The sequence below is a fragment of the Caretta caretta genome, chromosome 5, assembly GCF_965140235.1.
Source record: "Caretta caretta isolate rCarCar2 chromosome 5, rCarCar1.hap1, whole genome shotgun sequence".
Classification (NCBI taxonomy): Eukaryota; Metazoa; Chordata; order Testudines; family Cheloniidae; genus Caretta; species Caretta caretta.
Window position 1 is genome coordinate 32559147 of NC_134210.1, and position 23835 is coordinate 32582981.

The 23835-nt window shown below is 41.3% G+C and overlaps 1 protein-coding gene across 1 annotated transcript in view; it reads left to right on the forward strand.

Moving 5' to 3' along the window:
* PARP8 (poly(ADP-ribose) polymerase family member 8) overlaps positions 1 to 23835 on the forward strand; it is a 156206-nt gene that overhangs the window by 69139 nt on the left and 63232 nt on the right. The window contains exons 3-7 of the mRNA XM_048849355.2: positions 3506 to 3543; positions 5348 to 5437; positions 7772 to 7842; positions 11809 to 11886; positions 20608 to 20702. Of these exons, the coding sequence (XP_048705312.1) occupies positions 3506 to 3543; positions 5348 to 5437; positions 7772 to 7842; positions 11809 to 11886; positions 20608 to 20702 (372 nt within the window). The remainder of the gene's footprint in view (positions 1 to 3505; positions 3544 to 5347; positions 5438 to 7771; positions 7843 to 11808; positions 11887 to 20607; positions 20703 to 23835) is intronic.

Here is a 23835-nt window from a genome sequence, read left to right on the forward strand (position 1 = left end):
AAATCACAGATGAGGCTGTATATAAAAATAGTCAATTAATCATAAAAATAACTACTTTTAAAAATCTTTGGTGGCAAACATAGAGTCTATTACAAATGTGCACCCAAATCCAGTTTATGAACTCCCGTCAAATACACATAAGGATTTTCAGGATAATCTCTGTAAATGGAGAACTAGTACAATGTACACTTAAAACCATTTGCATGAAGCGTACCCTGCATAAAATTATCATTAAACTGGGGCTGCAGCTATAAATGTGGATATTTATTTTAAGCAATAAGAAGTTTACTTTAAAATATTGTAAGCAGTGAAACATGACGTCTTGCTCTAACTTCTCATATGCTCCCTTAATGTTGTCTGCAAAGTAACAAATGTTTTGTAATAATATTTCTATTATAAAGGTTGTTCAGAGCTTCAAGGTCAAGGAATGTATTTGCTTTAGGATGTCTTCTTCAAAGGAGCTGCTGTCTGTCACTGGAATAAGCTAAAAAATGATGCTGAGATAGCATCCTCACTAAGCCCATGCCACCACCTAAAACTTGTACCACTTTAACTATGCTGTTATTGTCTAGGGGTGCAACCTTCCTAACGCGGATGAAATTATATCAGTATAAATTTTCTTATTCCTATATGAGAAGGGGAATAAGCTATATTGGTATAAGTAGCCAAACTATCAAATTTATGATCCATTTTGGTCAATTTCACGGTCATGGGATTTTAAAATTAGTCAATTTCACGGTTTCAGATGTTGACATCTGAAATTTCAGGGTGTTGTAACTCTAGGGGTCCTGACTCAAAAGGGGTTGTGGGGAATCACAAAGCTGTTGTAGGGGGATTGTGAGATTGCCACCCTCACTTCTGGTCTGCCTTCAGAGCGGCAGCAGCTGTGGAGCTCCTTCCTGGAGGTGGGTCTGATCTGTTCCTGGCTGGGCTAGGGAGGGACAGGCCGACTTCTTCCCCTGCATTCCTCTGTCAGTACTTCTTCCTTTGCATTCCTCCGAGTACCTCCCTCAGCTCCAGGAAGCTCACCGGTGCACTGCCTAACTGAAATAGTAATACTGTGTGTAGACCAGGCTTAAATTAATTTCAATTGCCTCTCTCTGAGCACTGACAAAATAAAGTACGGAAGCTTTTTTGCTCTCTAAAGTTTTAGTCCTGTGGGGTGCTAAACATCCACAATGTTCTTTAACGTTAATGGCCATTAAGGTGCTCAGATTTAACTCCACAATCTTTTGGTTCTCTCTTGGCCCAAACTGCCTTTGAAATCAGTTGGAGATTGTTTGAGTAGTGTTGCCAATCTGAAGCTCTTTAAGGGAGATTGGTCAAGTCTTTAATTGCTTTAAGGGTTCAATTAAAATATAGCAGGTGTACCATCAGTAGGAAGTAGCTTGCCGTTAATGCATTAAAAATAATGTAGCTTTTCATGCATAGAAATGAGAGAGATGTTTTGGCACTGAAAACAAATTCAGTTTTTTAAACATTTTTCCGGAAGCTGAACGTAACTTATATATGATTACAAGTGTAAGCATTTTGCTACTTCTCGCCACAGGTTCAAATGAACAACTTTGTTGTTCCCTAACTACGGGCTCAATTGTGCATGATAGGCAGAGCAAAGTAAAGGCCGATGTGGAGGCAAACTGCCCCAGTGGGAGCTACGTATGGCACAGTGCCTCTGAGTGCTGCAGCATACATGGGAAGCACCCCATTAGTATGCCCTTCCAGAAGGGCAGCACAAATTCCCCTGCATGCTCAGAGAATATTTAATTAAAAGGGGGAAACCACTATTTGCAGTGAATTTAATTAAATTTTGGTGGGGAGGGTTCAACATCAGAAGTAAGAAATCTATAGGAAACAGACAGATTTCCTACTAAATTTTAGACTTTAGACTAGATTGGCAGTGTTTCTCATAAAAAATGCAGACTTTATTTTTTACTCCAAATAAACGTCCCTTACGTTTTTAAGCATTTATTTATTTTTAACCTTGTGAACACATCTGCCTCTTTAAACTGCTTTTTCCGTGTGACAGCTCATCATTTAATTTTAGTCTGGCAGTTAGATTTTCTCCTTATACTCTCTCAGATGGAGGAAACTTCAGAATTTTGTGCAGATTTTATCTAGGAGTCCCCCTTTCCCACTCCAGGCTATTTTAGGAACACAAAACCCTCTTTTCTTTTCTTTTCTTTTCTTTTCTTTTCTTTTCTTTTCTTTTTCATTACTTCAAGGTTTCCAAGCATCTCTGCCTCTTTTTCTCTTTTTCATGGTTTATGCACACATCTGTCCTCTGTCCCACTCTCCACTGGGACAAAATCATAGTTGCAAGGCTCCCATTGACTTCAACAGGCTTTGGATCAGGACCTAAACTTGGTTGTAGTTGTTTGCAGAATCTGGCCTGAGGATATTTTTAATCCAAGGACCTGATCCTGAAAGCCCTGTACATGTAGAATCACCTCTTGATTCCACTGGGAGTTCTGCCTATGGAGGACCAGAACTATATTTTTTTCTCATCATGCACTGTGCACACACCAGAATGTATTATTTAGATATGCAGGTAGACACATATTATGTATAGGGGTCTGTGTGTTGCCCTGGCCACCCCTCCAGGTACCTTCCCCGAAGCTCCGGACTGGCGTGCACTGGGGGGCAGGGCAGTCTCCCTCCCTGCCTGCACTGCCCCCGCACCACTCCAGGAAGCGGCCGGGACCTGGGGGAGGGCGGGGCACAGGGGTCTGTGTGTTGTCCTGGCCGCTCCTCCAGGTACCTCCCCCGAAGCTCTGGCCTGGCATGCACCGGGGGCAGGGCAGGCTCCCTCCCTGCCTGCCCTGTCCCCGCGCCTCTTCAGGAAGTGGCCGGGACCTGGGGGAGGGGAAGGTACCTGGAGGAGCGGCCAGGGCAACACACAAACCCCTGTGCCCCTCCCCCAGGTCCCGGCCACTTCCCGGAGCGGCGCGGGGGCAGGACAAGCAGGGAGGGAGCCTGCCCTGCCCCCGGTGCATGCCGGGCTGGAGCCGCTCTAGGTAAATGCTGCGGGGGCTGCGGGGAGCTGGCAGGCCAGAGAAAATAACCCCGCGGGCCGCATGCGGCCCACGGGCTGCGTGTTTGAGACCCCTGTTCTACACCTATACAATTCCACTGAAGTCAGTGTTATGCCCACATGGAACTAATTGTAGGATTGGGACATATGTATACATTTAAACAAATAAAACATAGTAGGCTCAATGGAGGCAGTGAAATATTACTGTAGAGAGAACACTTTGTAATGAAATCATGATATTTTTAAGACAGTTTAATTTAGACCTGAGCTGGTTTAGCAGAAGTAAACCTTTGAAATGGGGCATTACATTTTTTTAGCTAAGCACTTCAAAAGCTGTCAAAGTAGCTGTTGCCTCCTGTCTTAGAAGCTGTCAGAAATCTATAAATAAACAGATAATACAGAAGTAGAAAAATTCTTATGCTAACTGTTACTGTTATTAACACCCTTGTTTCTTTCTTTTTCTGTTTCTTTCAGCATATCCTATTCAGTACATGTCTCGGAGGATTATCCAGGTACAGTGCAACATTCTTGTGCTTGAAGCAAATATCATTGTTAGAGCAATATTCAGAGGTTCAGATGAAGATATTTGAAACTGCATTAATGTGTTCTAGGAGCTTCTTTTAGCTAATCATTTCCTGTTAGTTAGATTGTTTTCACAGTCATTCCTCCTTTTCAGCCTTGATTTGTCAGCCAGGTCAGGGTGAGAAAACCTGATTCACGAGTTTAGCGAGAAGGGGGTTGTGACGCTTACCATGTCTAAAGCCGTCAATGATGATAATCTAAAAACAACCTAACTCCTGTTTGGTATGAAATATATGGCTCGATCCAGTAAAGGGCTGAACATTCTGGCTCCTGATTCAACAAAGCACTTAAACATGTTTGTGAAGTCAATGGGACTACTCGTGTTCTTAATCTTAAGCAAAAAGAAAAGGAGTACTTGTGGCACCTTAGAGACTAACCAATTTATTTGATCATGAGCTTTCGTGAGCTACAGTGTGCTTAGGTGCTTTGTTGCATCAGTGCTGCATCTTTTAGGATCAAGACATAATATGTCTTAAAGGTCAAAACTGCTATAAGTGACAAGAATCTGTATGCTCTTTTTGTAATATTTTTCATTTTAATGTGTATTCCACCTTTTAGAAAACTCCTAAACAAATGACTAAGGCCCTAATCTTGCTAATTTATAGGTAAGAGTGGATCCATGTGCCCATGCAGAGCAAGAATAGACTGTGATCACCAAACAGACTGCTAGTATGTTTAATAACCCAGAACAGATTGTTGCCCTAGATGTTTGGGTGTTAATTAGACTGAAGGAGAATCCTCAGCAGGTAAATTTGTAGATATTATAGGAACAGCTCAGGGAATTATGGGTACATCAGTTTCATACATTTCTGTTACCTATGTCACATCACCACTATGGCACTAGTAACAATGTTGAAATCATCACCTAAAACTGAATGAATTGCTTCACAAATCTCTGAGTGATTGGAAACAGCTGAACATTAAGCTTAAGTCCCTGAACCAGTATGATGCGGCAACTGTCAGTAGTGGCAGCTATTGAAAAGTTTCATAGTTGTAAGTGAAACTAAAACTATTTTAAACAGTAAGGGTGTCTCCACATTGTTTATACATTGCTAAAGTCATGAAAGTATCACTGATATTTTTAGATGTAGTATTAATGGCACTGAGCATGATCTTTGAAACCATTTCCTCATCATGGTAACATAATATTAGGATAATTATGCTCCAAAAGAGCTGTATATACTGTCAATGAGTATACTAAAGTTCCATTAATATGAATTGATACAGTGTATCTGCATGACTCCTGTAGGAGACATTGAGTATTTTGCCAGTAAATAAATGTCCATAATGATACACATTGGCTGACGTAGAAATGTTATTGCCTATTGTTCCATTGATCTTTGTATGTGTTAACTAACACATGCTGTGATGATGCCAAATGAGCACCATGTATTTATGGTTGAAAGACACAGTCCTGCGAGAAGTGGATCACTGGACCAATGCATTGCCTTCAGTGGGACTCTGCGTGGCACAGGAGGTCCATCCTGCTTAGATCTCATTGCAAGATCAGGGCCAAAGGAAGTTAACCTTCCTTTCTCCTACCCTTTACATGTTTTGCATATTTAGGCACTTCAGTGCACAAAGGAGACCCACAGATAGGAAGTAGTTCCTTTATGTCACTTATGGAAGCATACCAGTGGGGAAGCCTGGGAGACTGCTTGGATGGTGTCATTGGACTGTGGATCAGGCCCTTATTATGTGCCCATTATCCTAAGAACTGTTTCTCTTTTATAGATAACACATATGTTTCCAGTTCAGATAATGATGAAGATGTGTTAGTTACAACAGAGTCAATCCCAGTAATTTTCCATAGAATCGCAACAGGTAATATTAAGAGTCACAAATGATTTTTCAAGTTAAAGTTTTGTGGGGGACTGCAGGATACTGCCCATACATAAAAAATGATATGCCAATACGGATTGCTGTGCATCTTGTAGTTTTCGCACAAGCTCATTGTTGGGTATGGTCATACCTTTTGGAATAGAAGCAACTAAAATATTTCTTTTGGGGAGTGTATAGGCAATGTATGTTTTTTACTCATTCCATGGCTTGCAATCATGCTAAAGCAATCCTATTTGAATGCAATGGGACACATTTGCTGATCATTAAGGCTGCCCAACACTTCCCTTTGTAAGACCTCATTTTCATTTGCTTATCACTTTGCTAAATTTTAACCATTTGGGATGAACATTTCTATGTCAGGTGTCTACCTCAGGCTGAATTTTTTTAAATGTTCAGCATAAATGGTTTAGCCATTTTCGAGAACAAAGCTAGGGAAGAACACATTGTTTTGACCATGTTAAAAAATTCCAGCACCCTTATCTTTGAAAAGCTCTAGCAACCTCATGCTTTGGAGCAGAGACTTGAAATTTGCCAGGGATGTACGTTTTGCCAACCAACCCCATGAAAATCTGCCCACATTTGGCTAAGTTATAAGCTTTTAAAAATCGCAGTTCATATATGCTCAGCTGCTAAATTCCTTAAATATCCTGTCCACATTAAGCATGTTGCAGCACAGGACTGACTCCCTACAGTTGCAGCTCTGAGGTGCTGCAAGCTGTGCTGGGTTTGGGTTTGGACATGTGAAATGAGAGTAGGAAAATTCTCTCTTCTGTGCTCTCAGTGACTCCACTGCAGGACCCGGGCAGTGTGGAGGAGGAAGCTGTCAAATTGGACCGCAGAGGGGACAAGAACTGGAGTGGCAGGAGTAGATTGGGATCCTGGGGGTAGTGGGAGATTGTAACTGGAAGCTGCCAGGAGGAGAGAAGAAAACTGGGAGTGGGAGCTGGGTTGGGATGAGAGGCAGGGGTAGAGGCTGAGACTCAGAGCTGGGGGACAAGCTGGGATTGGCTGGGAAAGGGAACTGCACTAGCTGGACAAGGAGACTGGGACTGGAAGCCAGGGAAGGAAACAGGGAATGGGGATGGGGGACTGGGAGCAAGTAGGTAGAAAGGAGACTGCATAGGCAACCTTAATTCTGTCATTTCCTAACTTTTGAGTGCTTGATTTTGCAACCTTAATAATGTTATTTTAACATAGTCTTTTGTGTTTAACGTAGAATTATCCTGAAAAATATACTCTTGGTGCAGGAATGGAAAACTGTTACAAAGTTGCTAGAAAGCAAACATTTTAGGCCTGAAATCTGATCTCACTTAAACTGATGTAAATCAGTGGAGTTACAGAGAAGCAAAACAGCTATGAGATCGTAATCAGACCTTTAAGATAAATATTTTTCTTTAAAGATATTCGTGTTATAATATTTTAAATCAAGCGTGAAATTTTATATTAAACGTCAAAACAAAACCTTTGTCTTCATAAAGAAAATGAAATGACTTTATTTTGCCAGTTTCTTTTATTCTTATGTAAAATCCGATTAAAATCAATATCTCAATTGTCATCTTGTAACATTCCAGCATAGAAGAAATTTAAAATGGCACCCAATTACGGTGACATGTAGAGTACAGACATGGCACACCCAGTTAGCACAGCTATAAATAGCAGTGTAGACAGTGAGGCATGGCTTGGGCAAGTACAGTAGAGTGACACACCTGAACCTCCAGGGTATATACTCTACATGGCTCTCTAAACTCCCAAGCAGTGCCTCCCAGGGCATCTACCTGGCTATTATAATGTTCTGCTGCCTGCCCTCTGCTGGAGCCTTTCCCTGTTGTCTACACGTTGGCCAGAGCCTTTCACTGTGGCATACAACCACACACCGCAGTGCCAAGTGTGGACACAGCCTGCTGTTCACTGCAGTGAGTAGCTACATATGCAGGTCCTGTACTCTACACACCTCCATAAGTGTGGACATAGCTTAAGTCTAGTTTACAAGTAAATAAAAGTGATGGGGAAATATCTATTTATGCAGCATTTTGTATTGTAGAATCATGGATTCCTGAGGCATCTTGGCTTCTTGTTTTTATATTGCTAGATTGTAAGCTCTTTGGAGCAGGGACAGTCTTTTTGTTCTGTGTTTGTACAACACCTAGTACAGTGGAGTCCTTGTCCATAACTGAGGCATCTAGGTGTTACAGTAATGCAAATACTACTACTACTACTACTATTATTATTTCAGTTCTGTTTTTTAATTACATAAATAAAATGATTTTAGATTTGTCATGGCTATTAACTATTTTCCTTTTTAATTATTTTTTTTAGAATTAAGAAAAACCAGTGATGTTAACTGTTGCTTATCTATAAAATCAAAATTACAGAGGGAAAATGGAGAGGTATGGTATTGCTTTATTAATGTAGTCCTTATACATATTTTCATTGGAAGGTAGAGTAACAAACTACAAAATGACAGGTTTCAGAGTAGCAGCCGTGTTAGTCTGTATTCGCAAAAAGAAAAGGAGTACTTGTGGCACCTTAGAGACAAACCAATTCATCTGAGCATAAGCTTTCGTGAGCTACAGCTCACTTTGCATCCGATGAAGTGAAATGTAGCTCACGAAAGCTTATGCTCAGATAAATTTGTTAGTCTCTAAGGTGCCACAAGTACTCCTTTTCTTTTTGAAACAACAAAACATAACAATATTTCTTTTGCATTTAATTTGTTAAAATAAACACAAGGATAAAATTCTGGCCCCACCAAAGTCAATGAGACTTTTGCCGTTGACATCAAAGAGGTCAGGATTTTACTCCAGATGTACACAAACAATCTATAGTTTTGCAAGGAGGTTGTTAAAAGATATGCAAAGTGTTATCAATCTAGGATGACTGAACCTTTCCCATAAAATAGACGCTTTCTGCCTTGGAAGTACAACTGTGTCAGAGAAGCTGGTCACACAGCAATTGTCTCCTAACTTGGTCTTATGCACAGGACCAGATATTTCAAACATTCACTTCCTAGCTTAGTGCTTACTAATGTGAGCATGACAGTCCCATTGAAGTCAATGGACCTGTTCATGACAGAGTTAACAATAGGTGTTTTTTGGAGTATCAGGCCCCATGATTTCAATGTGTAATTTATACTTCGTTTCATAACTAGGTCTGATCAGGGACATAACCTAGTTAAGAAACAGCATTAAGATGAAATCTTTGGTGAAAACTGACACACACGCAGTCTGGCAAACCCTTATTACCAATCATACTGCTTATTACCACATTACTGCCACTGTAATCAAAGGGCTTAAGCACTTTATGGCCCTGATTCAGGAAAGTGCTAAAGCACATGTTTAGTGTTAAATGCTTTCTTAAATAAGGATAAGTTCCTGAACTGTAGTCTACTTTTGGTTGTAATGGTTTGCTGGTTTCATCACGTTTTATACTGAGATAGAGGACAGCCCTGTTACAGCGAGGTTTCCTGATGTGGTTGTGTTTGCAGCATATAGGGCCTTATTTTATATAAGAAGTTGCAGTGGAAATTTTTGACTTGCACTATCACAGAATTTTATTCAATGATCTTTAAAGCTTAGAGAACCAAAACAGTCACAAATTGCAAAGTATTGTGGAGTACATTCCTGGTGAAGAAATATTTTTATTTTTAAAAATGTTAGTTGAAGTTAGATTTATTTTCACGATGAAAAGCTTGAGATAGGTTTAATTTTCATGGCAAATAAATTGAACTTTTTATAAATTTTAAATTGAATTAGGATCCAAGTAAGGCATTTATTTAAGAAACCCTGTTAATGAAAATCTTTAACACCAACCATGTCTGTGAGCCAGACAATCATAGTCTTTACTTCATTGTGTGATTATATCATATATGATGGGTTTATTACTCTTCTAGTATGAGGAGTTCCATTTTTCTTTGTTTGTATAGTTGGTGTATTTATTTTGTTTATATTTGCAGCATGCTTCCCATGGAGCTAAGGTTATTATTAGGCAGAGGAAACTGAATACATCCTTTTGTTTTTCTTCAGTAAAATACCAGCAAAAAATTCTTAAAATTGCTATGAAATTGGCTGAAAATACGATTTTCACTCAGTACACACATGCACAGCATATAGTATGAATTTACAGGCAGAGGTAAGGAGATAAGATTAGAATATGAGGCCATGGAATTGGTGGCAAAAGTATATCTGACTTTTCTGAATATATAAGATTAGAGGGAAAATTCTGTTCAATTCACACAGTTGATTTCTGGGTCATTATGGAAGTTTTGTGCCTCCTGTGAATGCAAAATGTGCAATAGATAAAGTGTGGGTCAAATAGGAGAATTTAGTCTTTATGATTTTATCAAGTATTCAATTTATGTGAGCTCCTGTTAACAGACGGGCTGTGAATGACAAATGGATTGTGGGAAATCAAGCAATAATGTCCTTAAGCAGTTGAATGACATTAAGCAAGAACTAAAGTGTGACTTTCTAACTTACATTGATAAAATGGTACCTTTTTCTATGAGTCGTCCCTATTGTGAGTGTAAATTAATAAGTTAATTCTTTTAAAGGTATTTGAAGATGAATGTTGTTATGTAAAATCTAAGTGTTATTTATGTTGTTGACAAATTAATATAGACTATTATAGTTGATTTGCCAGAATACAATAGGTTAATGTCCTCTAGGTAGAGACCTACAAAGTTCATGGTCCATTTGGGTCAATTTCATGGTGATGGGATTTTAAAAATTGTAAATGTCATGATTTCAGCTATTTAAATCTGAAATTTCACAGTGTTGTAATTGTACAGCTCCTAACCTAAGTTTCTTCTAAGCTGCTTGGCCACGCAGCTGCCTATTAAGCCCCGCACAGGGGCTCAGGACTGTGGCGGGGAGAGGCGCCCTTCCCCGCCTGCCAAAGCACGGACCTACCTTGGTGGGGAGAGGCACCCCTCCCCGCTGGCACAAGCACCAGCGCGGATTTGCAGTAGCAGGGAGAGCCACCCCTCCCCAATGGCCCCAGCATGGACCAGCCCTGGCTGGGGGCGAGGAGCCCCTCCCTTGGCCCGGCCGAGCCCCGCCGAAGCTGGCGTGGCCAGGGAGAGGCGCCTCTCCCCTGGCCCCGAGCTGCTGTGGCGAGAGAGGGCTCGGGGGAGTCATCTCTCTCCCCACTGCAGCCCGGGGGCAGCCTGCACCCCAAACCCATCATCCCCAGCCCCACCCTAGAGCCCGCACCCCAACCCTCTGCCCCAGCCCCGAGCCCCCTCCCGCACCCTGAACCCCTCATCCGCAGCCCCACAACAGAGCCTGCACCCCCAGCCAAAGCCCTCATCCCCCCTCACCCAAACCTCTGCCCCAGCCCTGAGTCCCCTCCCACACTCAGAACCCCTTGGCCCCACCATATGAATTTTGTTATGTACACCAATATGAAGGTGATGTGTCATACATCGCCTCCATATTGGTGCATATAACAAAATTCATTCACACATGGACGTAAAAAATTAGAGGGAACACTGGTCCTGACCCAAAAAGGAGTTGTGGGGGGGGGGGTTGCAAGGTTATTGTAGGGGGGGTTGCAGTACTGCTACCCTTACTTCTGCACTGCTGCTGGCGGCGGCGCTGCATTCAGAGCTGGGCAGCTGGCGAGTGGCGGCTGCTGGCCAGGAGCCCAGTTCTGAAGGCAGAGACACAGCCAACATCAGCGCAGACGTAAGGAGGGCATGGTATGATATTGCCACCCTTACTTCTGCACTGCAGATTGCAGAGCTGCGCCCTCAGTCAGTAGCCACCACTCTCCGGCCGCCCAGCTCTGAAGGCAGCAGCGCAGAAGTAAAGGGCAACATGGAATGGTGTTGCCACCCTTACTTCTGTATTGCTGCTGGCATGGTGGGGCGATGCCTTCAGAGCTGGATGCCCGGGCAACAGCTGCTGCTCTCTGGCTGCCCAGCTCTGAAGGCAGTGTAGTAAGGGTGGCAGTACTGCAATGCCCCTAAAATAACCTTGTGACACCCCCCCCGGAACTGCCTTTTGGGCCAGGACCCCCAATTTGAGAAACACTGGTCTCCCCTATTAAATCTGTATAGGATAGAGTAAAAGCACCCAAAAGACCAAATTCAAAGAGGAGATGAGATTTCATGGTTTGTGATGCATTTTTCATGGCCATGAATTTGGTTGGGCCCTACCTATAGGGGGAGAGTTGAATTTTGCCATTCATTGTTTCAGTCAGGCCCACAATCCTCTTGCCTATACGTTACTAATGAAAACTCTAACTAAAGTGTGTGAAGTGTTTATTTGTAACATACATAATTACAAAAAGCAGAAAAGCAAATGTAATTCTCCTGTTTCATTTGCTAACATTTATTTATTTATTTAAATAAGGACTCGAGGCACAATAGTGCAGTTGAAGAAGATTCTGAAGGAGATAATGATTCTGAAGAATTTTATTATGGGGGACAGGTAAGGGAGAGCATTTTCCCAATAATTTTAAAGTTGCAAACAATGTCATTTGAAGGCTTCTGAGATTATTTATTTTGTGTTTTATATTGATCTTCAAATTTGTGCAGTTGTAAGGACAAGAAAACTAATTGTAACTTGGATGTTTTTTAAAATGGGATCTATTTTTTAGCTTCCAGGAAATAACTGTTCCCTCTATAAAGCATATATCCTATTGACATCAATGGAGCAAAATGGGGTTGCAAACTCTTATGCGTTGAGGTTGTCATCTGGTAAAAATAATAGCACTGCATTTTAACAGTAAAAGCGGAAGCTACAAAACTCTTGTGATCTATATTACACTAAATTTTATCCTTCCTGAGCTCTGTAGTCTAATTCACCTAGAGAGAAGCTGATTTAAAAAAAATTATATCTCTGTATATTTCCCTCTTGTTCCCTCAGCAGAATTATTTATTATCATATCCTAGTCCCTACTGGAAATTAAAATGTTCCCTTTGTACTTGTTTCTTTTGAGAGGTCAATGGAGTGTTTAACTAGGGCACTCTCTTTACTCTTGATGTTCAGAAATCATCAACTAAGGGACCAATAAATGCAAACAGTGTTCATTCATGGGGGTGGTTTTTGTTATATAGGCACTCACCAGGAATCAGACTGAGAACACCATTCCATAAGCTACCAATTAGCTGTTAAATAGTAACAGGTTTTGGTCAATATTTGCCTGGATTGTGTTTGAACTGGTAACATTACATTCTATTTATGTAGCACCCTGGCTCCATGGAAAGAGAGAGGGGAATAAAATACAGTAATCACCAAAAGCAAAAAAAAATCAACAGCTGTGATTGTCCTGAATGAGTACAAAATATTGGGTAAGCAAAAAGAGGAAGTGAGAAGACGAGAGATCATTAGAAGTGCATTAATGAGAGGAAAAGAAACAGGTTATGAGATGGAGTATAAATTGAGAGAGTGAGGCATGGTCTACACTACTGCAGTAAATAGATATAAGTTACGTTACTTCGGGTACGTGAATAACGTAACTAAAGTCGCCGTGGGTAGATCCATTGACTGTAGTGTCTACACTGTGCTGTGTCGACAGGAGACACTCTCCCGCCAACTTACCTTACACTTCTCGGGGAGGTGGAGTACAGAAATCAATGGGAGAGCACTCTCCCATCAATTTGGCATGTCTTCACCAGACTCACGAAATCAATGCCACCACATCGATTGCAGCAGCACCCATTTAGCTCCATAATGAAGACATGGCCACAGAAAGAGAAAGTGAGTTCTAAAGAGTTTTGTGTAGAAAAGAAAAGCATGAAGAATTAAGGCAATAGAAGAAGTGTGAGATGAATGAAGGGAGCAAATAGGAAGACAAGTAATAGACAAGCCCCATAAGGAAGTGTTATGTTAATTTAGATAGAATAAATGGACCAAAGGTGTTAACATAACCAGTCACTGACTGTCATTAAACAGTGTTAAACAAGGTCTGGCATTTGGCATAGAGAGACCTCAGCCTGCTTAGTACGATGGCAAAGACACCATTAAAAAGCCTTTTAACCTTTTATTAAAGATATAGAGAAGAAGAGAAAACAGTTAAAGCATTTTAAATGTAAAGTACTAAGTAAAGCTTTCATTCTGATGACATTTCTTGTTCCCTTTCCCTTTATCTGGAAAGAGTTTTAAAAGGGAAAAAATAAAAGCCTTGTTTGATTGTCTCTTAGATGGTATCAGAGAAGGTAATGCCTTCCTTTTGGATAAAAGAGAAGAAGTTAGTTGAGATGAGCTGGAGTGGCTGCTGCTCTTGTTAAAATCCTGTCCTATTTCATCCAAAGTGGTGTTATGGATTCTGCTGGAGTTGGTAGAGGTGGCAATGTTATCTGTGTCCCTCTCTTTGGCCATCAGGATTAAGACAAAGAAGATCTTTGGTAGGGGTGATGGAGATGGTAGGGGTGGCAGCCAATGGTGACACTCATGCCAGTAGCCTCCATCTGTCTTCTGTATTCTTCTCCTTAAGGCTTTATCTTTAAGAACCCAAAAAAGACAGTGATTAGTGGAATAGCACATCCCCTCATTATTTTGTCTATTGAGTATGCCTAATATCTGATACACCAATTTTGGTTCAATAATTTCTGGTTCTACATCTTTTTTTCAACACAGTCATTGAATTATACAAACATGGCCCTTTTTTGTTTGGACTAATTTAATGTCTGCCTGATGCTTTCTTTCTAGATACTCAAACTGTTTAGAAAGTGATAAATGCCAATTTAACCACATGAGAAATACAACTGGAGAAGAAATTGCTAGTCAAAGATAATCTTGCCATTTTTAACTGGTGACAACTGAAACAATGAGAGACTTGATTGTGAGAAAAAGGGAAAGTAGAAAAGAGGAAAGGGTTTGGGAGTGGTGGTAAAGAAAAGACATAGGCTATGTCTACTCTACAGTCTATGTTGGCATAACTTATGTCTCTCAGGGGTGTGAATAAGCCACCCCCGAGCGATATAAGTTACACCAACATAAGCGCTTGTGTGCACAGAGCTTTTCCCACCAACATAGCTTCTTCTGTTCTGGAGGTGGTTTTATTATGCCTAAAGGAGAGCTCTCTCCTGCTGGCATGAAGCCTCTTCACTAGATCATCAGTACAGCTGCGCCACTGCAGCTCTGTACTACGTGTAGACATGCCCATAGTGTCTCAGTCCATAGCGGAAAGGTTTGCATCACCTGTATAAAATTTCCCCAAAAGATAAATTGGGTAAACAGTTTAACAGTAGCTAAATGACTTAGGCACCTAAGTCCTATTAATTTTCAATGGGAATGAAGGCTTGTCTACATTAAGAATTCGATCATGCCAAGGTGGGGTGTGAATCTACCCTGTGTTAGCTTGCTGCAGACTAATTGTCTGTGTGAACACTGCTGATGCACAGTTTGTTAATGTGCTTTGATGCACTCCTCTTTGAAATGGGATTTAGGAGTTATCTTCCTAAATCATTTGAACTCTTTTTAAGAGTTCTTACCCATTGTTGTTATGTTGGGACAAAAAAAATCTGTATCATGTCTGAGATTAAATGTGGAGACAAGCCTTTCAGATATGGCAAACTTATCAGACCTTTTACTTTTGGGACCTTTAACTCTTATACTTGCTCTCTGTGAGAGTCTTTATGAGCTCTTCCTTTGAATCTCTACCCTCTGTACATTTGCAGAAGATAACAGCAGATCAGCTCTTGTTGGAACAATAACACCATTGCTTTTAGAGTAACAGCCGTGTTAGTCTGTATTTGCAAAAAGAAAAGGAGTACTTGTGGCACCTTAGAGACTAACCAATTTATTTGAGCATAAGCTTTCGTGAGCTACAGCTCCCTGAAGTGAGCTGTAGCTCACGAAAGCTTATGCTCAAATAAATTGGTTAGTCTCTAAGGTGCCACAAGTACTCCTTTTCTTTTTACCATTGCTTTTGGTTCTTATTCATGCTGCTCTTACGGTGTAAACTTGCAGATGCAGTTGTAAAAAACCTCTGCCTTTAATCAAAGTTGCCACTCACTTCTGCACGTTCATAAATGTGGGTAGGGTTGTATCACAGGGATGGGCAATACCTTATATGATCCTAATATGGTGTTCCTCCTTGCCAATAGGGGAACACAGAATTGCTGCCCTTTCCAGCCCTTAGCCATCCATTGCCAGAAATTGTTTGGGGAAGCATTATATTGGGGAGCCAGGCAACCCACATATTGTTCTGGACAGATTTTTGTGATGCTTGATATAATAGGGAGAAAAAAGATGGCAAGTCAAGTATGTTGTGATTCACAGGATGATCACCCTTCTCTGTTCATAAGGCAGGACTCCATAATCATCAGTACATGCTATAAAAATTCCACGACCCACCTTTGCCTCAACTGTTTTTCTGCATATCAAAGCCAGGGCCTACATCCGCAAGCAGGGAAATTGCCTGGGGCCCCACGCCACAGGGGACCCTGCGAAGTTAAGTTGCTCAGGCTTCAGCTTCAGCCCAAGGTAGCAGGGCTTGGGACCCTGAGCTTCAGACCCATGCGTTGGGACTTTGGCTTTCTACCCTTGGGCCTAGCAAGTCTAATGCTGGCCATCCTTGGTGGACCCTCTGAAACCTGCTTGTGGCCCCCTAGGGGGCCCTGGACCACTGGTTGAGAACTCTGGAGTATATATATGTGGTGTTGGAATTTTTATTTTTTAAAAAAGATAGTTTTTCCCTCATCTAACATGAAAAAATAAAGGATGAGCTTATGATTATGTCAGCAACTTGAGAGAGTGATGGGTCCTAGTTTTTTTACTTCTTGATGGGGGATGTGTAGGGATGGCAGTCCTACCTTACTCACCCTCTCCCTGACAACTGATTCTGTCTGATTCAGCAAAATGCCAGTACCCCAGCAACAGCATCCTTTTTCCCTTCCCTATATTAGACCTAGCTTCTGCATCATAGAGGATAAGAACAAGACTCTTTCCAGAGCTACGCCTTCCAGCTTTGACCAGAATAAGTCAGTGATACACTAGCTCAGATCCCTCCCTTTTCTAAATGTTCTTAGTATGTCTGGTAACCTTGTGCTGCTGCTACATTGGTGGGTTTCAGATGGGCTTCAGATTCTTTGATTAATTCCAAATGTGGTCAAATTATCATTGGCTAATTTTCACTTATAAAGGGGGATCAGATGAGTACTGTTTAATTCAGTTGAAATACACATCTCTAAATGCCAGACTTGATACAGACCACTGAATCTCAGATTTAGAATCCTACTACATATGATGTACAAATCAAGGGCCCAGTGCTGCCATCAGTTACGCCTGTGTAACAAGCGTTGTCAGTGGGAAGTCTACATGGATATTTAAGGGCAGAATTGGACTCTAGTGCTTCATTCTTTGCCTTTCTCTGTGAGACAAAGCCAAATTCTGCTCTCATTTCATTTTGTACTAGTCCAAATCTGGGGAAATTGACTTCTGTAGAGTTACTCCAGATTTAAACTAGTGTAACAGGATACAATGTGACCACACCATCGATAGGCATTCACTATAACTGTAAAAATATTTATGGATTACAGTATTTTTTCCTAAAGGACAATACCTGGTACCTTTAAAATGATATATTGTAGATCCTTATAGAGTATAGACAAATATAACTTATTTGGACCTCATACAGTCTAACCAAACTATCAGTTTTGTTCTATGATCTTAAACTTCCATTGGCTGTTTCTACCTTCCATATGCAATGGAGGTGTGCAACGATACATTTCCTACTATATTATTCATACATTTTCAAGAGGAAAATGTCATGTTATGTCATGTTTCAGAGTAGCAGCCATGTTAGTCTGTATCCAAAAAAGAAAAGGAGTACATGTGGCACCTTAGAGACGAACAAATTTATTAGAGCATAAGCTTTCGTGACCTACAGCTCACTTCATCGGATGCATACAGTGGAAAATACAGTGGGGAGATTTTATGTATACAGAGAACATGAAACAATGGGGGTTGCCATACAGACCGTAACAAGAGAGATCAGGAAAGGTGAGCTATTACCAGCAGGAGAGTTGGGGGGGGGGGGGACCTTTTTTAGTGATAATCAAGGTGGGCCATTTCCAGCAGTTGACAAGAACATCTGAGGGACAGCAGGGGAGGCGGGGGAGGAAATAAACATGGGGAAATAGTTTTACTTTGTGTAATGACACACCCACTCCCAGTCTTTATTCAAGCTTAATTTAATTGTATCCAGTTTGCAAATTAATTCCAATTCAGTAGTCTCTCAATGGAGTCTGTTTCTGAAGTTTTTTTGTTGAAGAATTGCCACTTTTAGGTCTGTAATCGAGTGACCAAAGAGATTGAAGTGTTCTCCGACTGGTTTTTGAATGTTATAATTCTTGACATCTGATTTGTGTCCATTTATTCTTTTATGTGGAGACTGTCAAGTTTGGCCAGTGTACATGGCAGAGGGGCATTGCTGGCACATGGCATATGACATTGCTGGCATATATCACATTGGTAGATTTGCAGGTGAATGAGCCTCTGCTAGTGTGACTGATGTGATTAGGCCCTATGATGGTGTCCCCTGAATATATATGTGGACACAGTTGGCAACGGGCTTTGTTGCAAGGAGAGGTTCCTGGGTTAGTGTTTTTGTTGTTTCAGAGGAACAGCCGTGTTAGTCTGTATTCGCAAAAAGAAAAGGAGTACTTGTGGCACCTTAGAGACTAACCAATTTATTTGAGCATGAGCTTTCGTGAGCTACAGCTCACTTCATCAGATGGTTGCTGGTGAGTATTTGCTTCAGGTTCGGGGGGAGGGGGGGGCTGTCTGTAAGCAAACTATTTTCCCTTGTTTATTTCCCATCCTACTGTTCTTGTAAAGTGCTGGAAATGGCCCACCTTGATTATCACTACAAAAGGTTCCCCCGCCCCCAGCTCTCCTGCTGGTAATAGCTCACCTTTTCTGATCACTCTTGTTACAGTGTGTATGGTAACACCCATTGTTTCATGTTCTCTGTGTATATAAAATCTCCCCACCATATTTTCCACTGTATGTATCCGATGAAGTGAGCTGTAGCTCACGAAAGCTTATGCTCTAATAAATTTGTTCGTCTCTAAGGTGCCACAAGAACTCCTTTTCTTTTTATCTTGGGTCATGTCACTTTTCTCTATATGGTTTATGGTGTTGTAGGCTATCAGTAATAATAACAAAGCGACGAGTTCTAAGTCACTTAAGTGCTTTTGAAAATTATATACTATATCCCTAATTAATTATTTTCGAGGTGATTGATTTCCTTGTCTCATGTGACTTTTTATCAGTTTATATTTTTGTTTTAAAAATGAAGTGGTTTTAGATTGGAGAAATATTAGCAAGTAGAGTTATACAAATCTAGGAAGAAAGGAGGACTTCAGTGAGACCAAGATTTCATACTGTATTTTTGGGTAGTTTCTATAGATCCCCATAAATTTCATTCCTATTAAATTCAGTAGGATTTTTCGATAAGATATATTTATATTTATAGATATATTTATGATCTGGAGGATGGTGTGGATTGCACTCTCAGCAAATTTGCGGATGATACTAAACTGGGAGGAGTGGTAGATACGCTGGAGGGGAGGGATAGGATACAGAAAGACCTAGACAAATTGGAGGATTGGGCCAAAAGAAATCTGATGAGGTTCAATAAGGATAAGTGCAGGGTCCTGCACTTAGGACGGAAGAACCCAATGCACAGCTACAGACTAGGGACCGAATGGCTAGGCAGCAGTTCTGCGGAAAAGGACCTAGGGGTGACAGTGGACGAGAAGCTGGATATGAGTCAGCAGTGTGCCCTTGTTGCCAAGAAGGCCAATGGCATTTTGGGATGTATAAGTAGGGGCATAGCGAGCAGATCGAGGGACGTGATCGTTCCCCTCTATTCGACATTGGTGAGGCCTCATCTGGAGTACTGTGTCCAGTTTTGGGCCCCACACTTCAAGAAGGATGTGGATAAATTAGAGAGAGTCCAGCGAAGGGCAACAAAAATGATTAGGGGACTGGAACACATGAGTTATGAGGAGAGGCTGAGGGAGCTGGGATTGTTTAGCCTGCAGAAGAGAAGAGTGAGGGGGGATTTGATAGCTGCTTTCAACTACCTGAAAGGGGGTTCCAAAGAGGATGGCTCTAGACTGTTCTCAATGGTAGCAGATGACTGAACGAGGAGTAATGGTCTCAAGTTGCAGTGGGGGAGGTTTAGATTGGATATTAGGAAAAACTTTTTCACTCAGAGGGTGGTGAAACACTGGAATGCGTTACCTAGGGAGGTGGTAGAATCTCCTTCCTTAGAGGTTTTTAAGGTCAGGCTTGACAAAGCCCTGGCTGGGATGATTTAACTGGGAATTGGTCCTGCTTTGAGCAGGGGGTTGGACTAGATGACCTTCTGGGGTCCCTTCCAACCCTGATATTCTATGATTCTATGATTCTATTATTATTATTACTACAACTACTTCTGCTACTGGTATTACTGTAGTGCTTAGGAACCTGAGTCAGGGACCAAGACCTCCTTGTGCTAAACACTCTACAAAAACAGCAAAAAAGACAGTCTGTGTCCCAAAGAGTTTACAATCTAAGCATAAAACAAGAGCAAACAGATAGTTACAGACAGAAGGGGGAGTACAAGGAAACAATGAGACAACATGGGTCAGTATGATAGAGAGTGGTCTCAGCATGCGAGTGGCCTAGCCTTTTCAAGTTTTTTGTAGGCATCATGCGAAAGGAGAGTTTGAAGGAGGACAATGAAGTGGCTCTGCCTGTATTTGAACTTGGAATGAATTTTGCCAATTTTACACAATTTTTGCAAATAAGTTCCTCCTTTCCTGTTGCACAGCCAGTTTGTTTTTCACCAGAAAAAAATGAAATTGGTCAAGTGCTAAGATGCCAAATAAACTCACCAACAGACTGACTTTTATCTTCATAGAAAAGGAAATATTGAAAGTGAAGCTTTCACTTTTTTCACAAAAATCCCATTGTCAATTTTTTCCTTTCTTTTTTTCATATGGCCTTAGCAGCAGCTTGTGTTTTGGTATAGTACCATGGTAAACATACCATCAATGGAACATGGAGGCGAACAATAGAAGAGAAAAGACCAGATGAAATTCACGAAACGACTTGAGTAACACTACCACATTGCACTTAGAATACTATGAAAATGTTGCTTCTAGTAAAAAAATAAAATAAAAACACCCCCCATATTACATTTTTCTGCAGGTTAACTACGATGGAGAACTTCACAAGCACCCACAGCTGGAAGCTGATTTGACAGCAGTGAGAGAGATCTATGGGCCTAACGCAGTATCTCTCAGGTACATAATTTTATTGGGTAAAATTCTTGTCAGTTCTGTGGCTGGAAAAAGGACATGAAATTGGTAATCAGCAGCATGAGTTTAGGGAATGGAAGCTAGTTGGCTATATTCTGGCATGCTTGACATGTTGCAGATAGGCTTTTATGCAGGATCTCCATCACAAACTATAGAAAGGGCCATAACTAAGGCGACGATTCAGTCACAGGTATTTTTAGTAAAAGTCATGGACAGGTGCCCGGCAATAAACAAAAATTCATGGCCCATAACCTATCGATGACTTATACTATAAATACCCCTGACTAAATCTTGAGGGGGCACCCTAGGAGGATGCTTACGGGGGTGCCCTGGGAGCCCGCTGCTGAGGGGGGCCCGCGGCACCAGCTGCCGGGGGACGCTAAACAGTGGCTGCTCCAGCCACTCTGGGACCGCTGCCAGAGGCCGCCCCCGGGACCACTGCTCAGGCAGTCCCCAGGGCCAGCCACATTGGTTGCTGCTCGGGCAGTTCCCGGGGCCAACTGCCCGGGACCACCTGAGCAGTGGCTAGGGCAGCTGGCTCCAGGGCCGCTCCAGCAGCAGGAGCTAGCTGCTTGGGCAGCCCTGGGGTCAACCACATTGATAGCTGCAGAAGTCTTGGAGGTTGCGGAAAGTCACGGAATCTGTCAGTTCTGCGACCTCCGTGACAAAAACAAAGCCCTAGTCATAACCTACAGATTTCTAGGGGGATAATTTATATCAACTAAAGGAAAGTGAATGAACATTATGATGTAGCAGTGATGATTCTGAGCTCTGCTTTGTAGTGTTGTTGAACTTACTAATACAGCTGCCTATGCTCAGAACAATTTCTTAAGGCACCATCTTGTAAACATTAAAGTCAATGAGAGTGTTGCTTTTAACTTTAATGGGGACAGGATTGGGCTGTTATATTTTGATTAAAATTACTGTTAAGCATAATATAACTCAACATATTTGTTAAATTATCTTTGCTCTGTCATGTAGTCCATAATGTTTTCATGAGGTATTATTTTAATAATAATGATAAATACATTATGACCAGTTGGCAAGATTTAACACATCTGGTTGCAAAGTGATGGAGAAAATATCACCTTGATAATATGATATGAGACAAGAAATAAAAAACTACACGGGACCTAATGATCATCTTGCATATTTTGCATATAACAATTTCCATGAACCTATATAATATGTTAACTATTTTATTCTAAGAAAAGAGATATTGTTTAAAACTAAGTTGTGTGGTGCTGCTGAATAACGTGCCCATTTAATTTATCAAGTGTACATTTTAATGACATATATTTAATTCCTTGGATGATATTCCTAAAAGAAAAAAGTCTTCATTATCTGCCGTTTGAAGTTAAGTGGAAATTCAGTTGATTTAAAGGACATTGGAAATTTAAATCCAAGCAGTTGTACATGACTTTAGAAATGAATGAGATAATCATTTAGTTGTCAGACTGTTAACTGCTACACTGTGTGAAACTCTGTATACCTTATATAATATGTTCCCTCAGGCACTTAACATTACAACAATGAATATAACCTTTTAAAAATGTTAATGCATTTAATTTATTGAATAATCTGCTTCATTGTGGGCTCTTAGGGCTCAATTCATTAGAATTTGGTATCTGTGACTGCTTCTGGCATGTGGAAAACTTTTGTGCCTCCTATGTTCTTCAGCAGTTGAGAATACCCATATATCTTTGGCAACCACAAAATGCAACGTTAGGCATTCAGTTGCATCCTCTACTCTAATCCTAATTCCCTTACTGCACCAAATCCAGCTGACAGTGACATTGGGGGCACCCACTGAATGAGACTATATCTAAGGGCATGTCTACATAGCTGCTTGGAGAGCACTTTCCAGTGTTGGTAGATAGACATACACTAGCTCTGCTCCAACTAGCATGCTAAAAATAGCAGAGTGACTGTGGCAGCACTAGTCACCCAAATACAATCCTGACCCTCTAGGTACATAAATGGGAGGCTAGCCTGAGTCACTGCCCATGCTGCTATGGCCACACTGCTATTTTTCGCATGGTAGCTCAAGTAGAGTTTACGTGTGTCTGTCTGCCCATTCTGGGAAGCACTCACCCAGCTGCTGTGTACTTATCCCCTGTGAGGGTTGCCTCTTCCCCAGCTGTCTAATTATCGATCAACCAGAGAACTTTAAAGGTAAAAAGAGGAGTTTCTGCAGACACTAGGCATGCATGGTATATAGCTCCTCATCACGGAGCTCTGGATGCTAGAGGTGGGCAAACCCTTCACACGTTGTTTATTTGCCACATGAACCAAACCCCTCAGAATCCGTTCATAGTGATTATTGAGGGATCAGCCTCTTGAAGGTTTGTTTGAAAGATCTCAAGAGCTGCACTACTACATCAGGACTATGGGATGACATCTGCTCCTGCCTCGCTGTAGGCTGTGGTAGAAGTATTTCCTAGCTCCTGCAGCTTTATTAGGGGGGATAGCCCTAAAGTCCCTTATGAATGGGGGGTGGGCTTTAGAAAGCATGAAAATCCCTTGGTTGTACCCTTTTTATCTTCTCTTATTTCACTCAGCTTTTGTGTGTTTTGTCGTTTTGCCTACATTTTTATTTAATGGTGGGATTTTGCTCGAAGGCCCAGTCCTTCAACACTCACTCACTTGAGTAATATTAGCACTTGAATAGTCTCATTCAGTTTCATGGTCCTGCTTGCATAAATAAGCATTGCTCATAGGCTTTCAGGATCTGGATTTCGGTTCTTCAAGCAATTTAATAAAAAATGTGAGACCTTTTGCACTTGTTGCATTTTAATACATGTTAGTGAGCTTAGCTACTTAGTACACACAGTATTGCAACATCTTAAATTTAGACCCTTTTCCAGCAGTGAGTTCCATGAAGCCAATACAGCTCCAGCTTCATAAAGCTCTGCCTTCACTAAGTTCATTGAAGGATCAGGTCTTGTGTCTATGTAGGCCTGGACTAAGCTGCTGAGCAATTGCCCTGTGGGCTGGTTCCTTCCATTGTCTGCAAGGCCAGTCTGCTGCTGTAGTTTGAAGTATATTGACAAAATATTTTCAAATGTTAAAGTTAATTTTTTGGTTTAATTCTTGCATGATTGTCAATTTATGCAGT